Consider the following 21,505-nt stretch of genomic DNA (forward strand, 5'->3'; position numbering starts at 1 on the left):
AAAAAACCTGCAATGTATTGAATCACTACATGGTTCTGATTCCATCTTTGGAAGAACTGTGACTTTCTGCACAAGTATAGAAAGTAAATACAGCAGGAATTTACAACTTAATAAACTGGTATTCAAGGATATCAGCAAGGGGATCCTCTGGAAATTCTAAATGCCACATTCCCCCACATACAACCCAACGCAGTGCACCCTTTTCCAGGGATAAATCACAGAGAGGTAGATAAGAGCAGGGCATCCTTTGTAACCTACGCAAAGTCACAAAGATATTTAAGCATCAAACTGCTGTTCTCCTCTCCCACTTCTCCAGCTGCAGAATGAGGAGGAAAGCATTTACCCCCCTCCCACAGGCCTCTTGTGAGGGTAAGAGAACTTGGTGCTTGGATGTCATGCTGTTAAGGCTACATAAGGAGAAAAAAAGAGGGAGGGGAAAATTTCACACATTACAGGCTATTTGGCCAAATAGCTGGAAAATACTCGAGATGGTGTCATTAGGAGCACTAGCTTTACATTAAATCTGCCTGGAGTTCCTCCAGGCAGCATCAGTGGGAGATGAGGAGCAAACCCAGCAGTATCAGAGAGAAATGAAGGTAGTTGTTTGCTACGATGGACCTACAGGGCCCAGGGCTTGATTCTGATTCCTAAAGTTTTCTTGTGTTTTTAGACTGATTTTTAATTGCTTTGTCTCATCAGGGAAAACAAGTAGGTCTTTGTTCTGTAAACTATGAAGTGCTAAGAGAATATAAGTATTATCATCGCTATTTATTTTACCCTTTAGTGTTTTGTCTCTCTTTCCCAATTGGTTTACGATGACTAATGTCAAAACTCTACTTGCAGTTATCTCTCTTGGGCAAAGAGATAATATGACATTTAATACAGTGTACCACAGGCCATCCTCTCTCTTCTGAACATTAAAATCATGTACAATAGCAAGAAGCAATCGTAACAATAGATGTATCTTTTATTCACAGATAAAAACTGAAGCAAGCTGTTATAATACATATTTGTACAAAGGATTTGAAAAAACCATAAAAAGGAAGATGATTAGAAAATATGATTCGTTATGAAATGTGGTATTACATACACTATTAAACCTTTTCAAAAGTATTTGTTTGGCAACAATTTATCAATAGTTTCCACACTTAAGTGGCCTCCTTCAAAAAAGCACAAATCTCATGCAGCATGTATAAACTTGATCCTGAGGGTTTGCCTTCCTTAGAAAAACTGTAAAAAGATATACTATTTGTCTTAAAAGTTCAAAATGCAAATGCTATATTTATAGTCAAAACTATATAAAAATATGGACCTAACTTAACATTTACAAAAACTTTTTGTTCCTTTTTTTTTTTGTTTGTTTTATGGTTTTGGTAATAAACATAATTCTCAATTCCTGCAGTCAGAGAGGAAAAAAGAAAACCAAAACAAACCACAGTGCCCTTTGTAGACTTCCTCACATTAAGTTTACGACTCCAAAAAGACCAGGTCTGTGATAAGTGAGGTTAGTAACCAAGGAAGTAGGTAAGCAGTTAATATATATCTATATATGTATATATAAAATGGAAAACAAACATTTATTTTGATCTGAAAAAGTAATAATACAAAACCTGAAGGTAAAACAATTATCTCAAAATGCCATAATACACCTTTTCAATAGATAAATGTTCATAAAAATATCTTGAACCCTAACCAAGAAAACAATTATAATACAATTTTAATTCTGCTACATAAAACAGCTTTTCCATGAAACAAGAAGGCAAGTTCAGGTATGAAAACATAATTTACTTATTGCTTTTGCTACAATGTTGTTTGTTTTTTTACATATAGTCATAAATACACTATACAGTATAAAATATTTTGTAGGAATACATTTTGTGGTCTGCTTAGGTTTGCTGGCTTTAATTCTAGCACCAAATACAAAAATGAAAATCAAATGAACTTTAAAGGCACTTCCATTGTATGTATGTTTGTTTGTTAATTAACATCTTGGTTTTTACTAAATTTCTTCGCTTCCTTCTGGTAGAAGCAATACTTGATCCTACTTTTATCTTTGTACAGTTCAGGTCACGTTGAGGCACCAAATGATTTATGAACATTCCCATCCCTCAGCTGTTTCTTTCTCTTACAACATTCACTGTTGCTTTTTAGTCTTCACCTTTCCTCCTTCACTTCCCAGCTACTTAATCTCTTTTCTTCATGTCATATGATCCAGCTTCACTTCCTTCAGTCCCTTGAAAAACCTCTCTTCAAACCTCCACTTCCCTTACCCCATCCTGTGCATCTGTTATTCCAATATCAAAACACGTCACTATCATGATATGTGACTTGCACAGATTAACACACTGCTCCAGTTCCTCTGTCACTTGTTCCAGTGCCTCCAGGTACTCCTGTGATTCCTTATCAAGATCAGGATCCACTTCAACTGTCAGACAAAAAATGAGTAAGAGAAACAGCTCATAGCAAAACATTATTCTATCACAAAGGAGCCAATAATGTAGAGTACAATTTTATTTCTCTTTAACGAAGAATTTTTTTTCACTTTTTTCAGATCCAAAACATTTTTTCCTTCGTTAGAAAGAAGGATAATCAAAGGTTATACAAGTATTTAATATTAACAAACATCATCACGAGTCTCTACATTGTTTTGATGTTCTCTTCTGGTTGGTTTGGAGCGGGTTTTTTTGTTCATTTCCAGTACTACTCAGCACCAAACAAATCCCGTACCACAGAAATACTAATGGAGTCACAACGTATTTTAGGGATCAAGTCAGCAAAATATCTTAGCAAGTACTTAACTTTTTCAGTGGGACTGCTCACATGCTGAAAATTTGTTACATGCTGATCATACTTGTGGTTTTGCAAAATACTTACAGTCTTCCTTCCACTTATTTGGATCCATCATCAGCCTGCACTTTGTCTCTTCCAACTCTTCCTTCAAAAATTCATGCTTTGCCTTTACTTCTCTGATTCGCTGCTGGCGCCTTTCTAGTATCTTCAGCTTGGTATGGAAATACATCAGACCCTTTTTAGACACAGAAAGACCGTTTCATGAATTTTCCTGCTATGAGCTGACCTCCAACAGTTTGACACAAATTGCTCCCAGCTCATTAGTTGTAAGAGTTAGCAGGTGGGTTGTTTTGTTTGGTTGTGGGGTTGGTGGGGTTTTTTATTAGTTTTTATTTGAAGTTTACATTAATGAATTCTAATCTAGAGGAACAGCATGCTACATCACTCAAGCGTTTGTTGCACTTCTCTGAATTAGCAAAAATCTATAATATATTCTGAAATTACTACTGTTTGTAGAGGATTTTTTTTTTCCAGCAGCACAAATGATAAACACAGGCTAATAATAATAATGTAAGAGTTCTATTTAATCCTAAAACATATGAATTCTTATTTTCTTAAAAGCATTCCTACCTTCTCAACATCCTGGAAAGGCTATTATGAAAAAAATGGGAAAAAGGCATCAGAAGAATATAGAATTGTGGTCTCCAAAATAGAATTAGCTGAAGTATTTTCCAATTACAAGTAAATTAAACTCAGTGTATCCCTGATTTAATAGAATCCTGTCATTTACATAAAGAGTTAATGACCCTATAGTTGAGGGAGGCTGTAATGTTTCATCAGCCAGTCTAAGATTATAAAGTCTTCTCATAATGTATTCATTGGTAACTTCCATTTACACTATCAGTCATGTTAGACACAATTAATTTTAGACAGTAATCATTTTCATTTTCTGTGTTAAGGGTACCCCAACATATGAATTGTAAAATTAATAATTATAGTGCTTTAATTGCAATCAATTTCCTGAACACCATTCCAGCATTCAAGCAAGGATTCTGCCTGTATACTGTAATTTAAGTTGTCTACAGTTGTTGTAAATTATGTGCTGACCTCAGTTTCCTCTTGTCTGTGTCGCTGTAATCGTTCCACATCATCAATCTCATAAACTTTGATTTCAAATGGCTCTTTTAAAGTGCCTGGCAAAGGTGGTAGATCAACCCATTGGCCAGTAACACTGGGTTTTCTTCCTAGGGAGGCAGCATCTGGCAATGGAGCAGGAATCAGTCTACGACGCTGGAGACCTAAAATACAAGAGACAAGTGTTCCTCAGACTCTAAGAAACTAACAGACTGCAGAACATACTCCAGTAAATTAAAGAACGAACTAGGTTCTCAGGATACTTAGGAAGAAATGCTTTTCTTGATCTTTTCCTGTTAGTAAAATACCCTCAGGCTGCTAATGAGTTACTGCTTTGACAAGGTATGTTCCACTTGGTTCATGGATAGCAGTAGCAGCAGTTCCTCCCCGAAGCAGATGCCTGAGCATCAGTTCTTTATTCTCTCCTTACAAAAATATTTTGCCTGGACTAATTTTTCTTTGGTGGGCTACAATGGTATTCATAATCTTGCAATGTCAATGAGATAGTGAATAATTTCAAACCAATACTGATAATGGCAGGTGAGTCTGGAAATCTGCTCCTCCAGTTAAAGCCAAGCAAGGCTATATAAGATCCCTCTCAGTGTATTATCTTTTTGCAAAGACCAAACAATTCCCTCCAGAACTACTACCAATGCTTTAAGGTGTGTACTGGGTTTGCGTGGCCAGGTTTTGGTAGCGGGGTGGGGGGCTACAGGGGTGGCTTCTGTGAGAAGCTCTAGAAGTTTCCCCCATGTTCAACAGAGCCAATGCCAGCCGCCTCCAAGACAGACCCATCACTGGCCAAGGCCAAGCCCATCAGCAACAGTGGTAGCACCTCGGAGATAATGTATTTAAGAAGGGGGAAAAAATAAACCACCAAGAGCAATTGCAGCCAGATACAGGAGTGAGAAGATGCGAGACGAACAACTCTGCAGACACCAAGGTCAGTGAAGAAGGATGGGAGGAGGTGCTCCAGGCACCAGAGCAGAGACTCCCCTGCAGCCTGTGAAGACCATGGTGAGGCAGGCTGTCCCCCTCCAGCCCATGGAGGATGATGGTCGAGCAGATATCCACCTGCAGCCCATGGAGGACCTGACGCTGGAGTAGATGGATGTACCCAAAGGAGGCTGTGACCCCACGGGAAGCCCGTGCTGGAGCAGGCTCCTGGCAGGACCTGTGGACCCATGGAGAGAGGAGCCCACACTGGAGCAGGTTTGCTGGCAGGGCTTGTGACCCCATGGGGGACCCACACTGGAGCAGTCTGGGCCTGAAGGACTGCACCCCGTGGAAGAGACCCACGCTGGAGCAGATCATGAAGAACTGCAGCCCGTGGGAAGGACTCGCGTTGGAGAAGTTGGTGGAGGATTGTCTCCCGTGGGAGGGACCCCAAAATGGAGCAAGGGAAGAGTGTGAGGAGTCCTCCCCCTGAGGAGGAAGGAGCAGCAGAGACAACATGTGATGAACTGACTGCAACCACCATTCCCCGTCCCTGAAGGCCACCAGAAAACAGCTGAAGTATCACATGGTAGCAGTAAGTCTAAGTAGCTTTTGGGTGACTGGTGACAATAAATGTAGTGCCTAATTTCCTCCTCTTATCAAAAAACAACTCAGAGGTAAGAGGTCTTATTTCTTATGGTCTTCTTACAAAAGGGAGTACATCAAACAGATGAGACAGCGCTGCTCAGAGGACACTGCTGCCAAAATAATTTCCAGGCTGAGATCTCTATAGGAGAGTTAAGTGCAAGTTAAGTCTGTCAGGTAAGCCCTGTCATGAACTTCAACATGAAATGGAGACAAAATCCTAGCAGGTACCCCCAAAGTGACACACCTCCATGGATGCCTGAAGAGTTACCTGCTGTATATATTCTTAAGAAAAACATCCGTAATTCTTACTTGCGTCCTTGCTAATTTCTAAGTAACAAGAACAATCACAATGGGAATGTTTTGGAAAGGGGAAGACTTCATTCTACTTCTCCAACACCTGTTCATCATTCTCACAACCCCAAATCATTTAGCCTGAATCACCACTATAGTCCTGCCTGCTGAAATCACCTGCTGTAACTGATCCTGCAACCACTTTGGTGACAGCAGGATCCCTCTGAAGAGGGCACCAAACATATGCAGTCAAACACATATACTAAGTAAACTTCATATCCTTCCACTGCACCAGCCAGGGTCAATGTCATTTCTCCAAAGATGAAGTTAAAGGATAAGGGGACAAGGTTTCCAGTGACATATATGGGAGTAGGATCGGTCCTTAAATCCAGAGACTGCATGACTCCAACACAGTTTGGTGCAACATAAATTACTCCAAGAATCTCTAACACTTTGCAATGATTACAATAAATTTTAGGCCAATAATGGGTCTGCACCAAACACTTCTTGTGAGAAATATTTCATGATCTTCCTAGGAAACCTCATTTCATGTATAAAACACATTATTGTCTCGAAGTCTACAGCACTCCAAAAAATAATACATAATTTACTGATATAGAGCAATTTCAATAGGAAAAAGAAATAGTTTGTCATTTTTAAAGACCTTATAAGCATTTCCTGGGGCAAAACCAAATACAAATCCATCAGTGGGTAATGCCTTCTCAATATGTGTGCAACTTATACAGCTGTTAATATTGATTTGTAGGAAAGGTTTAAGAGGTTGATAAGCTATGGAAAGAGAACTGCAGCAAATGTTGCACTAAGTTTCCAAAATGATTTATCACCTGCTGAAGCAACTCAGTTGCTTTGACCAGAAAGCATCATGAGATCTACATCAGTTTAACTCATTTCGTTGTACTGCCAGAATCGAGCATCATGGGTGTCTACAGGGATTGCAATAATTACCACTTTCCAACCAAAAGCTCAGATTCGGCGCATTGCTGATATTATTTCCTGCTATATTTCCAACAGTCAGTACGCTTAGGTTGCTGAATGAGGCCGCTGGTCATTAGCTACATGGCACCAATTGCCACCGATTCTTTACGATGCTACAGGACTTCAACCTAGATCACTAAAAATGAATACTGTAACAGCAGTCATACGAGTCTGATTTTGAAGCTGGCTACAACTAGCGGCACTTACATGACCACCACCTGTGAAAGCAATAAGAAAGGCACTGGAGAGCAGGAAAGGGGACGCGGCTCTCATACGCCCACCTTTGCGTGGCGTAGTCAGACATGTCTGCCTCAGCACAGTGAGTGGGCTGGAACTGCCTCTTCTGAGCCACTCCCCAGTCGGTTTCCTATTGCTTACAGCATCCACATGCACACTCTAAAATTTCTTTATAAAAACACTATTACAGTGCAATACAGTAATTTTGCAATTAGCTGGTAGCATTAACGTAAGAGTTGATGCGTCTTACAGACGCACTCTACTGCTCTGCCCCGAAGCCTTACCTTTGGGTAATCTAACACACATTCAGCAATCCTCATTAATTCACAAACGCTCTTCTCCCCTCCAGGCCTATTCTCATTTCCAAACTACAGTCCCGGCCCATCTCACTGAAATTCCCTCACAGACACCTGACAGCAGAGTTCCTCCTCTCCTCGTTGCCCTTCTCTTACCAGTCTTCCTCGACACTCACTAAAACTCATCAGTGCCCACCCGGCACCCTCACTCTTCCCAATCCACCTGTAACACCCTTCTATTTTGGGCCGCTCTTGCTGCCAGCCCTGCTGTGGGAGGAAGGAACGTCCCCCTGTCTGCCAGCAGCCATCTGCTGCCTCCTCCCTCGCAGGGAGGCTGCCGGCGCCCCGGGGCGCCCAGCACCTCTCCTGCCCTCTCCACCACAGCACCTGTGTCACACCTGCAGCTTTGAAGTGAAATAAATGACAAGTAGCTGCTGTCACAGTGATACGAGTGCACACGCAACCGCATGCAGGCAGTCCAAACCCCCCCAGCTTTGCATTTCCCCAAAACCTCCTCTCTCATTCCCTCAGAGGTGCCATGAAAACCCCCTCAGGGACACAGCAGTGCACTGGTCGATGCCTGGCCGCCTTCCGCTTCATTCCTTACCTGTTGATCGTTTCTTGGGGGACTTGAGGCTCCTCATCCGGCCCGGTGATGACATTCCGCTTTCGCTCATGGAGTCATGTGCCGAGGAGGCACTGCCAGTGGCCTCGCTGTCCCGAATCATGCTCTCATAGCCGCTGCTGCCCCCGCTGTGGTAAAACAGAGCCGTCCTCCCCATGGCTGGTGGCAGCTCCCCGCTTAGGACGCTGCTGTTGTCACTGCCATGCCCGCTGCTGTACCGCTGAGGCCGCCGGGGTGCCGTTATCTTACTGTATGGAGACGGCAGCACTGGGATTTGCGACTTCTCATCGCTTAGGTTAATGCCGCTGTCATTGCCACTGTCGGAGTCAGTGGAGCCTCGGAAGTGGCCCACCTTGGCAGAGCTGCCCGACACCAGCTCATTCACGCGGCTGTTGGCTGCTCTCATGGCCTGCTTGGTCCCCATGATAGTCCCTCGGCCAGGCTTGCTGCCAACGGGCTGCATGGAGCGGGGTGCTGCCTTCCCGCCGGGGGCCACGCCAGAGCCCTTACCTGCGGGCTGTGCCAGGGACTTCACAGAGGAACTGAGAGACTTTGACCCGCTGGCAGAGAGGCCCCGGGTTTTATTCCCATTCGCTTGCACCTTCTGGTTAGCTGTGGGTTTTGCCTGGCTGTTTTTACCAGGCACAGAAGCAGTGAAGGACGGTGGTAAACCTACACCAGAGGTGACAGGGGGGACCCCCAGCCTGGGGACGGAGCGCCCTGCCCGGCTGTTGCTGGCACTCCCGTTCTCCCTCGCCATGCTTGCTTTGGATCCGACTGACGTCAGGCTGTCGCACCTCTCCAGGGACATGTGGCTCCCATAACGGTGCACGGCTTCGCTCTTTGATGCCTTTGCCTTTAAGCTTGACGTCATCTTGGGCAAAGAGTGGTCGCCCTTCAGGTTCATTTTACTGCTGGCGCTTTCACTGAAGTAAGACCCAGCTTTCAACCGCAAATCTGCTTCATCTTCAGCCTTTGGCGTGGCAGCTCTGGCAAAGTCCAGGCCAGAGGCTTTTCCCCCACCATTACCCAGGCCGACAGGTTTCTGCTCCAGGCTCGATTTGCGTACAGGAGGCGTTGGTGGTGTTGGCCCACCTGGCCTGGGCAACATGGTTGACTTCTGTGGTGCACTCTTCTTTCCCAGTGATGATTTCAAGCTGCCAGTGGCCAAGAGAGCATCCGAATTCCCTCGGGTCACAGCCTCTGACAAAGTACCGTTAGCGTGTGACACTGGCATCACTCCCAACGTGGTGGCTCCTCTCCTCAGCTGTGGCATCTTCATCGCAACTTCTGACTTCTTTGCAGCTCCGCTGGAGGATTTGCAGGCCATTTCGCAACCATCCACAACCCTCTGTGAACAGGCGAGCATAGTCTGTGACTTTGTTGGCCTGGATGCTGCACCAAAATACTGGGCAGCTTTTCCTGGCTGCTTCTCAGCACCAAATGCATGAGATTTGGGAGACAGCAGTGATTCTGTAGGTTTTGCTTCCAACTGATAATCAGTGCGCAACAGCCATGGATCTTCAAACATACCATGTGGATTTTGCAGCTCTTTATAGCTGAGGACAGTATTATTGTGGATTGGAGACGAGGTAGTTTTTGTTTTCCTAGGAAGACTAGAATGTATTGTTTCTATCACAGGCGTATCGCGAGAATTACTAAATTTTATTTTCACGGGCTGATCAGTGACACAAAAAGCACTTTTAATCTGAGCTGCTTTGGTAGTTTCAGAGGTTTGAGGGCTTTTGCTGATGCCTGAGGACAGCTTGCTGGAACTCAAGCTCTCACTCTCCAGTTCAGAGAAGCAAAATCCACTGTCGTTCAGAGCGCTTTTCAGGGGAACGGATAAATGGGATGAATCCAAGTTGAAGGGTTCCTCAGACTTATTACAGCTGTAAGATGACTGTGCGATGAAACTGTCACTAGACTGGGCTCCATCACTTTCGATTGTACAGATGCTGACTTCACTAAGCCACGAACTGATGGAGGAACGTCTGCTGCTGGTAAAGGGATCCTTAGCAAAGGGCACAACAATATCAATATTTACACCAGTAGCACCAGCAGAAGTCTCCTGTGAGGTATAAGCATCAAACTCATCATTTATGCTGCTGATAATACTGACTGGCCTTGAACCTGATGCAAGGGCCTGAAGGGAGCAGTCGCTGTTAAAGCTAATGATGCTGGACGGTCTTCCATTATCCATAATGCCGCTAATGGATAGTTCTTCCACCACAGTGAAAACAAGCTCATCCTCTCCATTCAGCTCAACAGGCTGCTGCAAAGTCACTGTGGTGGTTAGTATATCCCGATCAAAACATTTCCCTCTGAATGCTGACCTGAAGCTATGTACCTCTATCGCACCTGACTGATTCTGGGTGTTGCTGCCAACCAGGAATGTGCTTCCTACAGGGTTTTTCTCAGGTTTGTTTCCCATCTGCTTGCTCATTCCCACAGGAGGAGTCCGAACTGCATTGCTATTGTCCAGCTCCAAATTCTCAGCTTTGGAGCTCGGCACCTGCTCTTTCTGCTGTGGAGGTGGAGGTGCTGGGCTTGGCAAGGGTCTCTTCACATATAAGGATTTTTCCTTAATGACACATTCAGCTGTGGCCTTATTCTGCTCCAGATTCCTTGAAGGGCTACACGCTGAGGACTGCAGGGAATCGGTGATTGTCTCTCTTTCTCCTTCCAGTACTGAGTCTATTATTTTGTTGTCGGCTCTGCTCTGCGGCTTCGAAAGCTCTGTTTTCAAGTGAGGTGTGCTCTTTTCAGGACAATTGCCACTGCCACCCCTTGGTGCAACAGCCTGGAAAGGAAGGTTATGTCCTTTTTTGGGAGATGCAGTTTCTTGTGGAACTGGTTTCTTAAATCCTCCAGAAGGAGAAGATATTTTTTCCTTTATCAGCTTAGACTGTGCATTTTCTGTACCTCCAGGGACTGGACTACAATTGGACACAACAGAGATTTCTCCACAAGCAAATTTGATAGGTTCCTCACTTCCATCAATGCACTCTAACCTTTCTTGCAGTTCAGCAAAAGTGTTGCATTTAAAATGGTCCTTGTCAGAACTCCTACCAATAGCAGAATTGTCTTTATTTCTTTTCTTGTTTAGGGATGGGATTATGGGAACAAACTCCGGAGGACCTTCATTATCTGTCAATTCCCTGTCAGACAAAGCTGCACCATTGGGACCAACATAGATGACAGTATCACAAGACTGTTCACTGCTGGAGGAATAATCAGGATCACTAGATATACTCAGGACAGGAAGGTCAGGGTCAAGGGCAACAGTTCGTGGGTGGAATGGTCGCAAATGGGGTGGTCTTCGGACATGTCCTTCTTCACATGAACTCTCTCCTCCAGACGAGCTGGATGCATACTGCAAATGATCAAAAAGGGAAAATTTATTAATATTAATTGATATATAAATATATATATGTACATATAATTTATTTAAAATGTCAGGTTTGCTGTATACTCTCTGCATTGTGTATACTATCACAACTACATCCAGTGGAAAAATGTTAGAGTGTGAATTAAAATAACAAGGTCATGCTACATAGATTTTACTGTATTAAGAGTAATATAACAATCACATCTTTTCAGATAATTTCCATTAAATATTATGCATTGGCTTTGTCCTTAAAAGTTTTCTGTTCCTTCCTTATTGGTTTGTAATTAATACAAATAGGAGCTTTTGAGATAGTTCTACATATCAGCAAGGAAAGAGTATGTGTTTGGAACAAAAAGAAGGGAATTTCAGGATTAAAGATTGAGGGCAGGATGATGGCTCAGTGCCAAATCATTTGTCAGTTCCTCTCCTGAGCTTTTATGCATTTTGTATTACTTCTTACCACCAAGAAATCCCATGTTCCCCCACCGAGAGGTTAGGAAAACTCATTTTCAAATGAATTAATTTTTGCTTGTTTGTGAACCAACCTTGGATTTCTTCTTTCTCATTCGGTGGATTCGCGATGCAAGCTGAATGGTGGTGAGAGTTTCTGCATAATTGGCTGGGGAGTCAGAAATATGCGCAATCATAGTAGTTCTGCAGTTGATGTTCCCAAGTGATTCCCTCAACAACATTGTCAACTTGTTGTCCCTATGTAACAAATGAGAACACCAAGGTGGTTTAAAGAAATCACAATCTTTTTTTGCAGATTTTTACACTACAAGCTGTGCTTTCACTCTCATAGGATATATGCATGCATGGTACATGTAGATAAGAAATATGCACCTATTATTTGACCACACTTAAAACATGTCTAAATGTACACATACAAAGATATCAATATTCTAATTATTTATCTGCCTGTGTATTTGCAGTATGGTAAGTCATGTTGTTACTTAGGCAACTGTAAAACAATTGATTGATAACCAGTTTAGTCATCTCAGGCTTAGCTAATATTATCCAAAGCGCTCATGAGTGCTGTATTTTCAGCTAAGCAGACTTAGTACTTGGATAGCTAAGCTGTGTGAGCTCTATGCAAACAATTTTGATAATAAGAAAAAAATAAGTCAACAGAAATGGTAAGAAATCTCTTAACAAATATAACAATGTTAGATATCAGAAACATACTATCAGTGCCACCCCAACTAATCTAGTTTCCATTCTGCCTGCTGTAATCTGCTCTGACACAGCAAATGGGAACTAGAACTTCTCTCTGAAGACTTTCCTGGTAATATGAGTCTTCCATCATGGACAGCAAAGCTGACACAACAGGTGACATTTTGCCCTCCACTAGTCTCCAAGACATCTTTCCCCAGGACTCCCAGGAGGCTGCTGTCTATCCCCCCTAAGCTGGCCCAACATGTGGGAACTACCATCATGTCTGCTCTCTAAACCATGGCAGGTGACAAAGTTGAGGATCTGCCCTTCCCTATTCTAACCCATCCATCCTCTACTCCATCCAAAAACCTAGGAACTAGCCTGAGGCAATTATCCTTCTGCCTAATAAAGAAAGAAAGAACACCTGTTTGAGATGTAGCACTAGATAAATACGTGAAGTGACATGATTGATAACAACAGCACAAAGTTATAACGCATGAAGACAAGCAGCAATTAAATTTAAGGACTGAAGGCCAAGTTCTGGTGAGGGTTTTTACAATGTGGCTGTTGTCTTTAAGCTGGGCTCCCCACAGGTGTGTTTGACATAATATTATTGTCAAGTACACTCCACAAAGGAGCACACCTAAATGTTTGCTTCTGCTAAGCAAATGTGCACTATGGTGGTCATCTTTTTTTTAGTTGAAATGATGTATCATTCAAAAAGGCATACAGAAATAACAACCTTTGATGACCATACTTGACAAACTCTCCAGTATTTTCTGAAATTTCAATACAGTTTTTAAAATTTGGAAAAAGGACAGAAAATTCTATGAAATTTTGATTAAATCATTCACTAATGTCCAGCTGCCTGAGACGGTCTAAATTCCAACCCCAGGAAACAAAGAGGAGCTAGAAGGAAAGAAAACATTTTGCCCATTTTCCCCTGTTTTTTTCAACAATCAAACCCTCCCCAACATTTCACCCAACTTAAGTATATACCAATATGCATATAATTTTGGCCATGTAATTGAGAATTTCATGTTACTATGTGACATTTAAAAAGTGTTGTATAAGTATATATATGTATAGACAGGTATCAGAATAGATATACGTATCTGTAACATAGAAGTGACCTTAAAAGAAGACAGACTCCACTCTGACAGAACTTCCTTTAACTTCATCTTAGGTAAAGAGTAAATTGTTGATGCAATTCATTGCTAATACCAGCCACAAATTTAAGATAATGCAGGCAATAATTCACTTACTTATATGGCACATGCTTAGCACCATTTATTAAGGCCAAAATTACATTGCCCAGGGCAGAGAGAGACAGACACAGAGAGCCTCCTCCATCTCGGCTCTTGCTCAGCACTTTTTCACAGCTCCCTAGATCAATGAGATGCAAACGGCTGCGTCCTCCAGACACTAAAACAAAAAGGAGAAAAACAGTTGTATATCATGTTCTCGCATGGACTCAAGCCAAAGTTGGTACTCAAAATGTATTCAAATGAGGAAAATAATGAATACAGCATGGGATGATGACCAAAATAAATATTAATAGCAAGGAAACCAGATATTAGCCACAGCTACCGAAGTTAAAGGTGACTCGACTGGCTGGAGAGTTCACTTCATATTTTCCTTTCAAGTTTATTGCAAATTATTGTTTAAAATAACCCAAACCCATGTCATTTAAAAATAAACAATATGGTAAGAACATTCATACTTCCTCCTTTGCCACTCTTCTCCATGCGATACTGGTATATGTGAAGCGTAAAGAGCATATGTGAATTCCTCCTATCTTCTTCCTCACATTCAGGTTTGCTGGTACTTCTGGCAGCAATTGCAGCATCAAGGAAAAAGGCGGCTTTCTCTGCTGTCGGGGCCCTTAGCTCACTTTGGTTTTGAAGCTTGAATACAAACAAGAAAATGACTAATTAGCACAGGGGCATTTTTTTAATTATTATTTGCTGAACTGGCTAAATCTCTAGGGCACTAAAAGAAACAAATATGTACACCATGGGAGAAGGGTTTATAAATTAAAAGCAATAAATTTTTTTTCTGTCTTAAAAGTTGTCATAATTGTTGTCAGATAAAAGGAAATAAAAAGCAGAAGAAAGTCAGGCTCAGAAAAATCTATGTTGTGATATCCATTATACCTGGGTTCCACATATTGGATCTTCTCTCAGATAAACCCCAGGAGACTGGCCATCCTGCAGGCTGCCAGTGGCTACTTCAGCTAACAAATCCTTAAGGTTTTCATCTTTGCCACTGATCTCCACAGCAGATACTCTAACAGAGAAACGAGTCCCAGTTTTTTCTTTACGTTCATTGATTAATTTGAAGAGCCAAGAAATTGCACAGGGGATGATACCAAGGCTTTGTGTGGAGTTATCTTTCCCAATCATGGTAAAAGATTTTCCTGGAAAAGACAAACATGAACTTAATTCACCTTTCTTGTACAAGATAGTGTCTCTTCATATCACCACTGTACATAACATGCAATGCCATGTGCTGCACAGATAATGGGAAAGAACAGATGCAAAAATGCAAAGTATTTAGTTATTAATCCATTACTATTTATTCAATTAGTTTTGCAATTTTTGTAACTCAGACCCACAGCAAATTAACATTAAAAACATCTCTGATCTTTTGATTTTCATCACAATGCACCTATATAAACTTGCTCTTGAATAAGCTAATTTGATGTTACGTTTTACCTTTTCAAATTAAAACTTACAATCCCAGTGTAGAAATAAACCATGATAAGTTTGCAAAGCTAATTAAAAAGAAATTCTAATCTATTCATATACTCCAGGTTTATTGTTCCAGGAGCTGACAGCATGTAATTACCAGGCTGACATAGTAATTAACGGTAACGAATTTGGGAGCTCACCAAGCTTGACATGACCAAAGCAAAATATGCAACCATCTGCACCATTCACAACAGACTGGATTACTTCTGCTACTGTTCCAGAGCATACTTCAGCCTGAAAGAAAGATTGGAGACAAATAAGTAAAAGAGCATGTACTGCTACGGTTTGTACTATTCTTCTGTAATGAAATGAATGACTCAATATTTTTGAGGCGCAATATTCTCCCCATTTTTATGGCATCAGTCCTATTATTTTAGTAACTATGCTATCTTAAAAAATAATAAAATATGCTACTACAGCCTAAAATAGTTCTCAATTCTATTAAACCAATTCTCTTGGAATATTGATTCTATGACTAATGTAGCAAACTGAATGCTACCCAACCAGGCTTCCTGCTGGTATAATAGCTTAGCCAAGACTATTCAGCAATAGTAGCAACTCCACTGAAATTAAGCTACTCAAGAGTGCTCACAGGAATTAAAAAGACATTTATACTGGAGAAAATGCATTAAGATCTCCGAATAAGATTTCATAGTATCACATTTTCCTCTTCCAGGGGAAACATCATCATTAATAAAGAGAACTTGTTAAAAATATTTGAGTGTACTAAAACCAGTTTATCCACGTCAGTGAAGGTTTCAAATATACAATAAGATGATCTATTAAGTACAGCAACTGGGGGCAGGGGAGAGGGTTGGTGTAAATATGTAACTACAGTGAAACGATAAGGCTCTGTTTGCAGGTGCATGGCAGCAAGCTTGCCTCGAGCAATGATGCCTGCACGGAAGTGGCTGCACTGGCCAACATCACCCAAAACCACCACAAACAGGCCACCCAACAGGCCCTCCACAAGGACCTGAAAGAGCCTAGCCCAAACCAGGGGTCAACAACCTGAAGGACTAGTGCCAAAACCAGCAGAGAAGCAGGCTGTGACCGGTCATCTTGCAGCAGAGCGGGCAACCCAAGTATGAAAAAGCCACTTCCAGTTCTGGACTAACATTGAGATCACTGTTGCATATTTCTCCCCAAAGATGCCATTTGAGCTTATGCAGAATCTTAAAACCAGCTTCCTGGCGTGCTTACCGTTGCTTTAGGCACTGATCTGTGTGGGAGGTTATTCTCCATCTTTAGCGCTTGGCTAGAACTTGGACCTAATAGATATTTTCATATCTCTAGTTTGAGACCCAAAAAAGTTAAACAAAACCCTAGGAGAAGATCTGAGGGTGTGATTCTAAACTAGATCTTGTCATGTTTTCTCAACATTAATATACTATTTTCACCTTGGATGTTTTGTGGTTTATTTTCTTTCATCAAACCCTAATGTTTTTCAGGCAGCTCAAACCTGAAGTAGTTCTTTGTACTCTGCTTAATTTTTTTCCTCTTTTTAAAGTTGTTCTAGGAGTTTTTTCTGAATCCAATATTTTTCCCAGAAGGAAATTTCAGGTGTCAAATCTCACCAAATATAGTGCAGCCCATAATCCTCTCAAATACCAGCCATCCCACCTGTGTATCAGATTTCAGGTCTGGGGCTACTACTTTACAAATACACCTTTTTGCAGGGCAAGAGAAAGGCATGAGCCATCAGCACCACCATCAAGATAAAATAATCAGTCAAAAACACAGTATAAACAAACTGGAAAAGGCGAGGAAAATATAAAAGCTCCCTAACTGTTTCAGTATAGCAATCCCACAGGGTTAGCTGTATCTCTTCTCCTAACAACAGCATTTAGTTTAACATTAAGCACATGTTCATTTCCCATTGAAAGCAGTGGGGAAGGACTTTATTTCAGTGACATCAAACAGGTTAAAACCTAACTGGATGGAAAAGTGAATTTCAAATTGGCTGTGTGTCTTTCTCTAACAAAAGAACATGCAGGGAGATAATTTAGTCAGCAAATCTACCTCCTCAGCTATTACTCCATAATTTTACATCTCGACTAAACTGAAAATGTAAGAATTTACCCACTTGTCTATTAATTACCATGTTTTTTCCAGGCATTAAGGCAACTCATTCAAATAAAATTCCCCAGGAACGGAAAGAACTCTTAAGGCAATCAAATGCAATGGCCATGAGAAGACTCAGGAGGTTTATGCGAATGACTCCAGTACCTGCGAAGCATCCTGGGGGAAAACCGCATCAAAGGCAAACATCTTTGGGACAGCAACAACTCCTCTCCTGTGACCTGCATTGGAAGGCCCACTGGCTGCTGGATCATAAAACGTGATTTGCTTTTTTCGCGGGTCTACCTTTAGGAAGGACATGGATTCGGATGTTTCATGTGCTCCTTGAGAGGGACAAATCCTTACCATCACTTTCACCTGCAAGAATTCAGAAGAAAGCAACAACTTGAGTTCCCAGCTAAACGCATGCAAAGCATTCCTCCCAGACCCACTCCCCCATCCCATGACATATTCATTTGTAATATTTAGGTGTGTCAGAACAACCGTGGGACAAAACCAGAGCCAGATTTTCCAGCCTGGTTTCCACCCTGGGGTCTTCGCTGAACTACCTTTTAAAGGCGCGCTTTGTCTCTTCAGTTGACTCTGTTCCAGTTTTACAATTTCAATTTATAAGTGTCTGATCTGCAAGTATAATGCACTGTAGGTATAATACCATGCCTAAAGAAAAGGAAACTCTAGTCTCCTGTCTTTCAGGTACTTAATGCGACTGAAAGCACAAACTGATCCACTCTGAAAAATCAGTCCAAATAACACAAGGCTCAAACAGGTAGTGCATTCAAACTGAACTAAATCTAGAAACTTTCAATTCCTGGTTCACGTTCGTATAATAAAAAGGTGCTTCTCTAATAGCCTTCCCAGGCAGAAGCCTTTATGCTGTCATTGCTAGGCTCTTCAGTGGTTAGTTGTAGATTTAATGGGAAAGAAGGGAAGAAAAAAAAAAAGCATTAAAAGGTCAAAAAGCTTGAAAAGAAACCACTCACAAAGTACATTTCTATTGCAGCATTGCAAACGCCTATTTCCTACATATGACATTTTAAGACAGCGTTTTTAGAGCTCAGACATGTTGGCTGTGATTTCCAAAGCAGCTGATGGGAGCCAAGTGACTGGGTCTCACTAAAGTTCAGCAAAGGCTGCACACCTGCAGCCAGGAAGCTTTTAAGCTTCCTGGAAATCATACTCTTACTTTGAAAAACTGTGAAATATTGCCTCACACCCACTTATGACCATTTATCCTTATGAAATGCTCCCAGGTCAGAACCAACATGTTTTATATGCCTTGCACTGAAGGAAATGACTATTACAGGCGCAGTGAATCACTTTGCTGATCTTCATTTCTGCACTGCCCAGCAGATCAAACTTAAGAGAAAAGCAATGCTCGGCCAGAGTGTTTCAAAAACAACCTTTACAACAGTATTATCTCCTTATCCAACCACCAGACAACTTTCACAGCACCAGTGTTAACCATCTAGTTTCACTGGGTGAAAAGCCTCCATGGCTGTAATGCACCACAGCCAGCAGAGCTGGAACAATTTACACCCGTACTCTCCAGAGCACCCATCAGGAGCTTCATCTTCTGCAATGCAACTACTGACCCACAAAACACCCAAATCAGGTGCAAGTGCTGTAAAAGAAGTGGAAGGGGAGTGACAGATAGCAACCCCTCTGCTGCAAATCACCAGGTGAACTCTCCAAACACAGAGCACGCCATCACCAGCTGATCTGAGTCAGGTCCACCTTTAGCCCTGAGCTGGATGTTGCATGGGGAAGCCGGGTTGGAAAGCAACCATCTCTGATGAAGAATGATCCTCCTTTTCGGTAACTTTTTGTTGCTAAATTTAACCTTAAATATGTCAGAACAATTTGACTCCTATTTACTATGTTCTGAGAACATTATTTCGTTAAAATGGTGTGCACTTACTACACTGACACATTCTTTGTGTCTTTACAAAAAAATGCATTTTGCAGTCAGCACTTCCCTGTCACTCCTGTATCCAGAGAAATAATGGCAAAGGAAGAACCAAAGCTGAAAACTTACTTCAGCACAGCACAACATGGGAAACGCAGGCATCGAACAGAGACCAGAGCAGGCTGAGCCACCACCTAGGACTGCCCTTCATACCAGACAAGATGACGAGGTGATGACACCTGCACCCAGTGGGTGCAGCAAAACGTAGTGCCCAGGCCAGGATGATCCACAGCAGATGTGTGGGTGCAGCAATAAGCACCATGCAGAACTGTCCCTTTCTTTATCAACTAGGGAGAGTGAGCAATTTGAAGATTTCATTTAGGTCCTCAACAGTTTCGTTTTCCAGCTCCTACTTTCTACAGGGGCTAAGCTGCACACAGGCATCCCTGCACACTTACTCAAGCATCCTTACAGAAAATATTTTCCAGAAAGCGGCTATAAAAGCTTTTCCCCAGCACTTTTTCCCAAACAAAGAGGTTAAGAAACAACTGACCCCTCCAGTAAACACTGCAGGAGACTCCACCAAAGGTAGCAGCAAATTCTTCCACCTATTGACTCAAGCAGTCCCCCAATTTCATCACTTTCTTTTCTTTTCTTTCCCCTTTCATAGCAATATGAATATGAAAATACAGTCCCAGAAAATAAGTGAACCTTAGAATAAATGAAACAGCTGCTTCAATAGCAAAGTGCATCAGAGGTGACACACTCAAGGCTGTTTCCCCATAAAAGCTCCATGAAGCCAGCTTTGTGTATTAGCCTGCTAGCTCAACCTTGACATGCTATGAAGGTGCTCAGAAAAATAACCTCCTTGAGGAGAAAAAAAAAAAAAAAAAAACAACCCACACACCTAAATATATATATAAATACAAATGCCCACTTCAGGGTCACTTGATTAAAATGAATTTTAAAATATATGCTGTTTTTAAAGCACTTCTCTAAACAGTCCTTTTTGTTCTCTCTTCCACCTATTATTAGATTATAGCAACCAGAGCTTGGATAAGAGGAAAATTGGTTTGCTCCTGACCTAAACAGCAAGTTACCTCCATCAGAGCATTGCTCCCCCTAAGACAAAGATGGCTTCACCCCCAGAAAAACCTTGTGTGTCAACTCAGCTTTTTGAAACTACCTCTCTGAAGCAGAAAGATACTAAAATAGCTTCCCATAATGGATCAGATCCCAAACTTAACAGGCCTCAAGGGTCATATTCATTTTTACAGTGGGAGTGAGCTTTCAAGACAAATGGGAGGGGGAAAAGAAAAGCAGCTCGAGGGAGTTCCTCTTTTAGTGTTTTGTGTATAAAAGCTGATTTGCAGAATAGAAGCACGCTGATTTCAAATGTAGTTTCTCTGTCCACTAAATCTATCTATAAGCGATGCCTACCAACTCATTCATGATGCTGAGCCAGACTCTGACTTCACCCAGAAATGAAGTGGAAACGCTCATAAAAGTAGCAACAAGCACAAAGATTACTCAAACATATCCCTTCGCAACAACAAAACTAAGTGCAGGCAGATCCTGGGTGCATGCACACGCTTCTAAGTACATATATTTAAGGTTTGGTGTTGTACTATTTATTCCTCTTACACTTCTTGCCCTCCTGTGTTTCAGGACCAATCTTAAGTGACAGGTTTATATTCTCATCTCTGAAGTTCATCCCAGTACTCTTCTGGGATGAGTACTGCAGAAAAAGCACCATTCTATAGAGCCAGCATGGTTCCTGCCTTAAGAATCAACTTAACTGCATCTTCTCCTGGGTCTCTTTATCTAGTTCTCATACAAAAGGCACGCTCGTCTGTAGAGATAGCAACACGCAGTGCAGGAAATCATCCAGATACAAGGGCTAGCAGTGAGGGGAGGATTCAAAAAAAACCATGGGAACCTGCAAATTTTAAAGTAACCTTGGCCCATAACTGGGGAGCATAGCAGCAATACCTGCACTGCACTCTAATGCTTTTATTTGCTTATGAAAATGAATGACTAGAATTAAGTGCAATGACATTAATTTCAGGCTCACTCAGGATCGCACCCACCCTCTGTGGGCAGTTATTCACCAATATGGCCAGCTTTCTGGTGGTCAGCTCCAACTGCAGCAGTACCAGCTGCTTGTAACGCTTTCACAAAGCAAACACAAGGTAAGGAACTTAGAGGACAATGAATGAAGAAATAGAAGAATAAGATGGGTCTGAAAGAATGAGAACAGGAGTG

The 21,505-nt window shown here is 41.9% G+C and overlaps 1 protein-coding gene across 1 annotated transcript in view; it reads right to left on the reverse strand.

Annotated features, from left to right (window-relative positions):
• Positions 1-949: 949 nt before the first annotated feature.
• Positions 950-21,505, reverse strand: part of KIF26A (kinesin family member 26A) — a 100,998-nt gene continuing 80,442 nt past the window's right edge. Inside the window, exons 6-15 of the mRNA XM_075753437.1 lie at positions 17,482-17,691; positions 15,393-15,486; positions 14,656-14,918; positions 14,223-14,406; positions 13,765-13,924; positions 11,890-12,052; positions 7,936-11,329; positions 3,898-4,088; positions 2,875-3,025; positions 950-2,425 (exon numbers count right to left, since the gene is read on the reverse strand). Coding sequence (XP_075609552.1) covers positions 2,250-2,425; positions 2,875-3,025; positions 3,898-4,088; positions 7,936-11,329; positions 11,890-12,052; positions 13,765-13,924; positions 14,223-14,406; positions 14,656-14,918; positions 15,393-15,486; positions 17,482-17,691 — 4,986 coding nt within the window. The 3' untranslated portion in view covers positions 950-2,249. The remainder of the gene's footprint in view (positions 2,426-2,874; positions 3,026-3,897; positions 4,089-7,935; positions 11,330-11,889; positions 12,053-13,764; positions 13,925-14,222; positions 14,407-14,655; positions 14,919-15,392; positions 15,487-17,481; positions 17,692-21,505) is intronic.

Source organism: Balearica regulorum, chromosome 5 (assembly GCF_011004875.1).
Source record: "Balearica regulorum gibbericeps isolate bBalReg1 chromosome 5, bBalReg1.pri, whole genome shotgun sequence".
NCBI lineage: Eukaryota > Metazoa > Chordata > Aves > Gruiformes > Gruidae > Balearica > Balearica regulorum.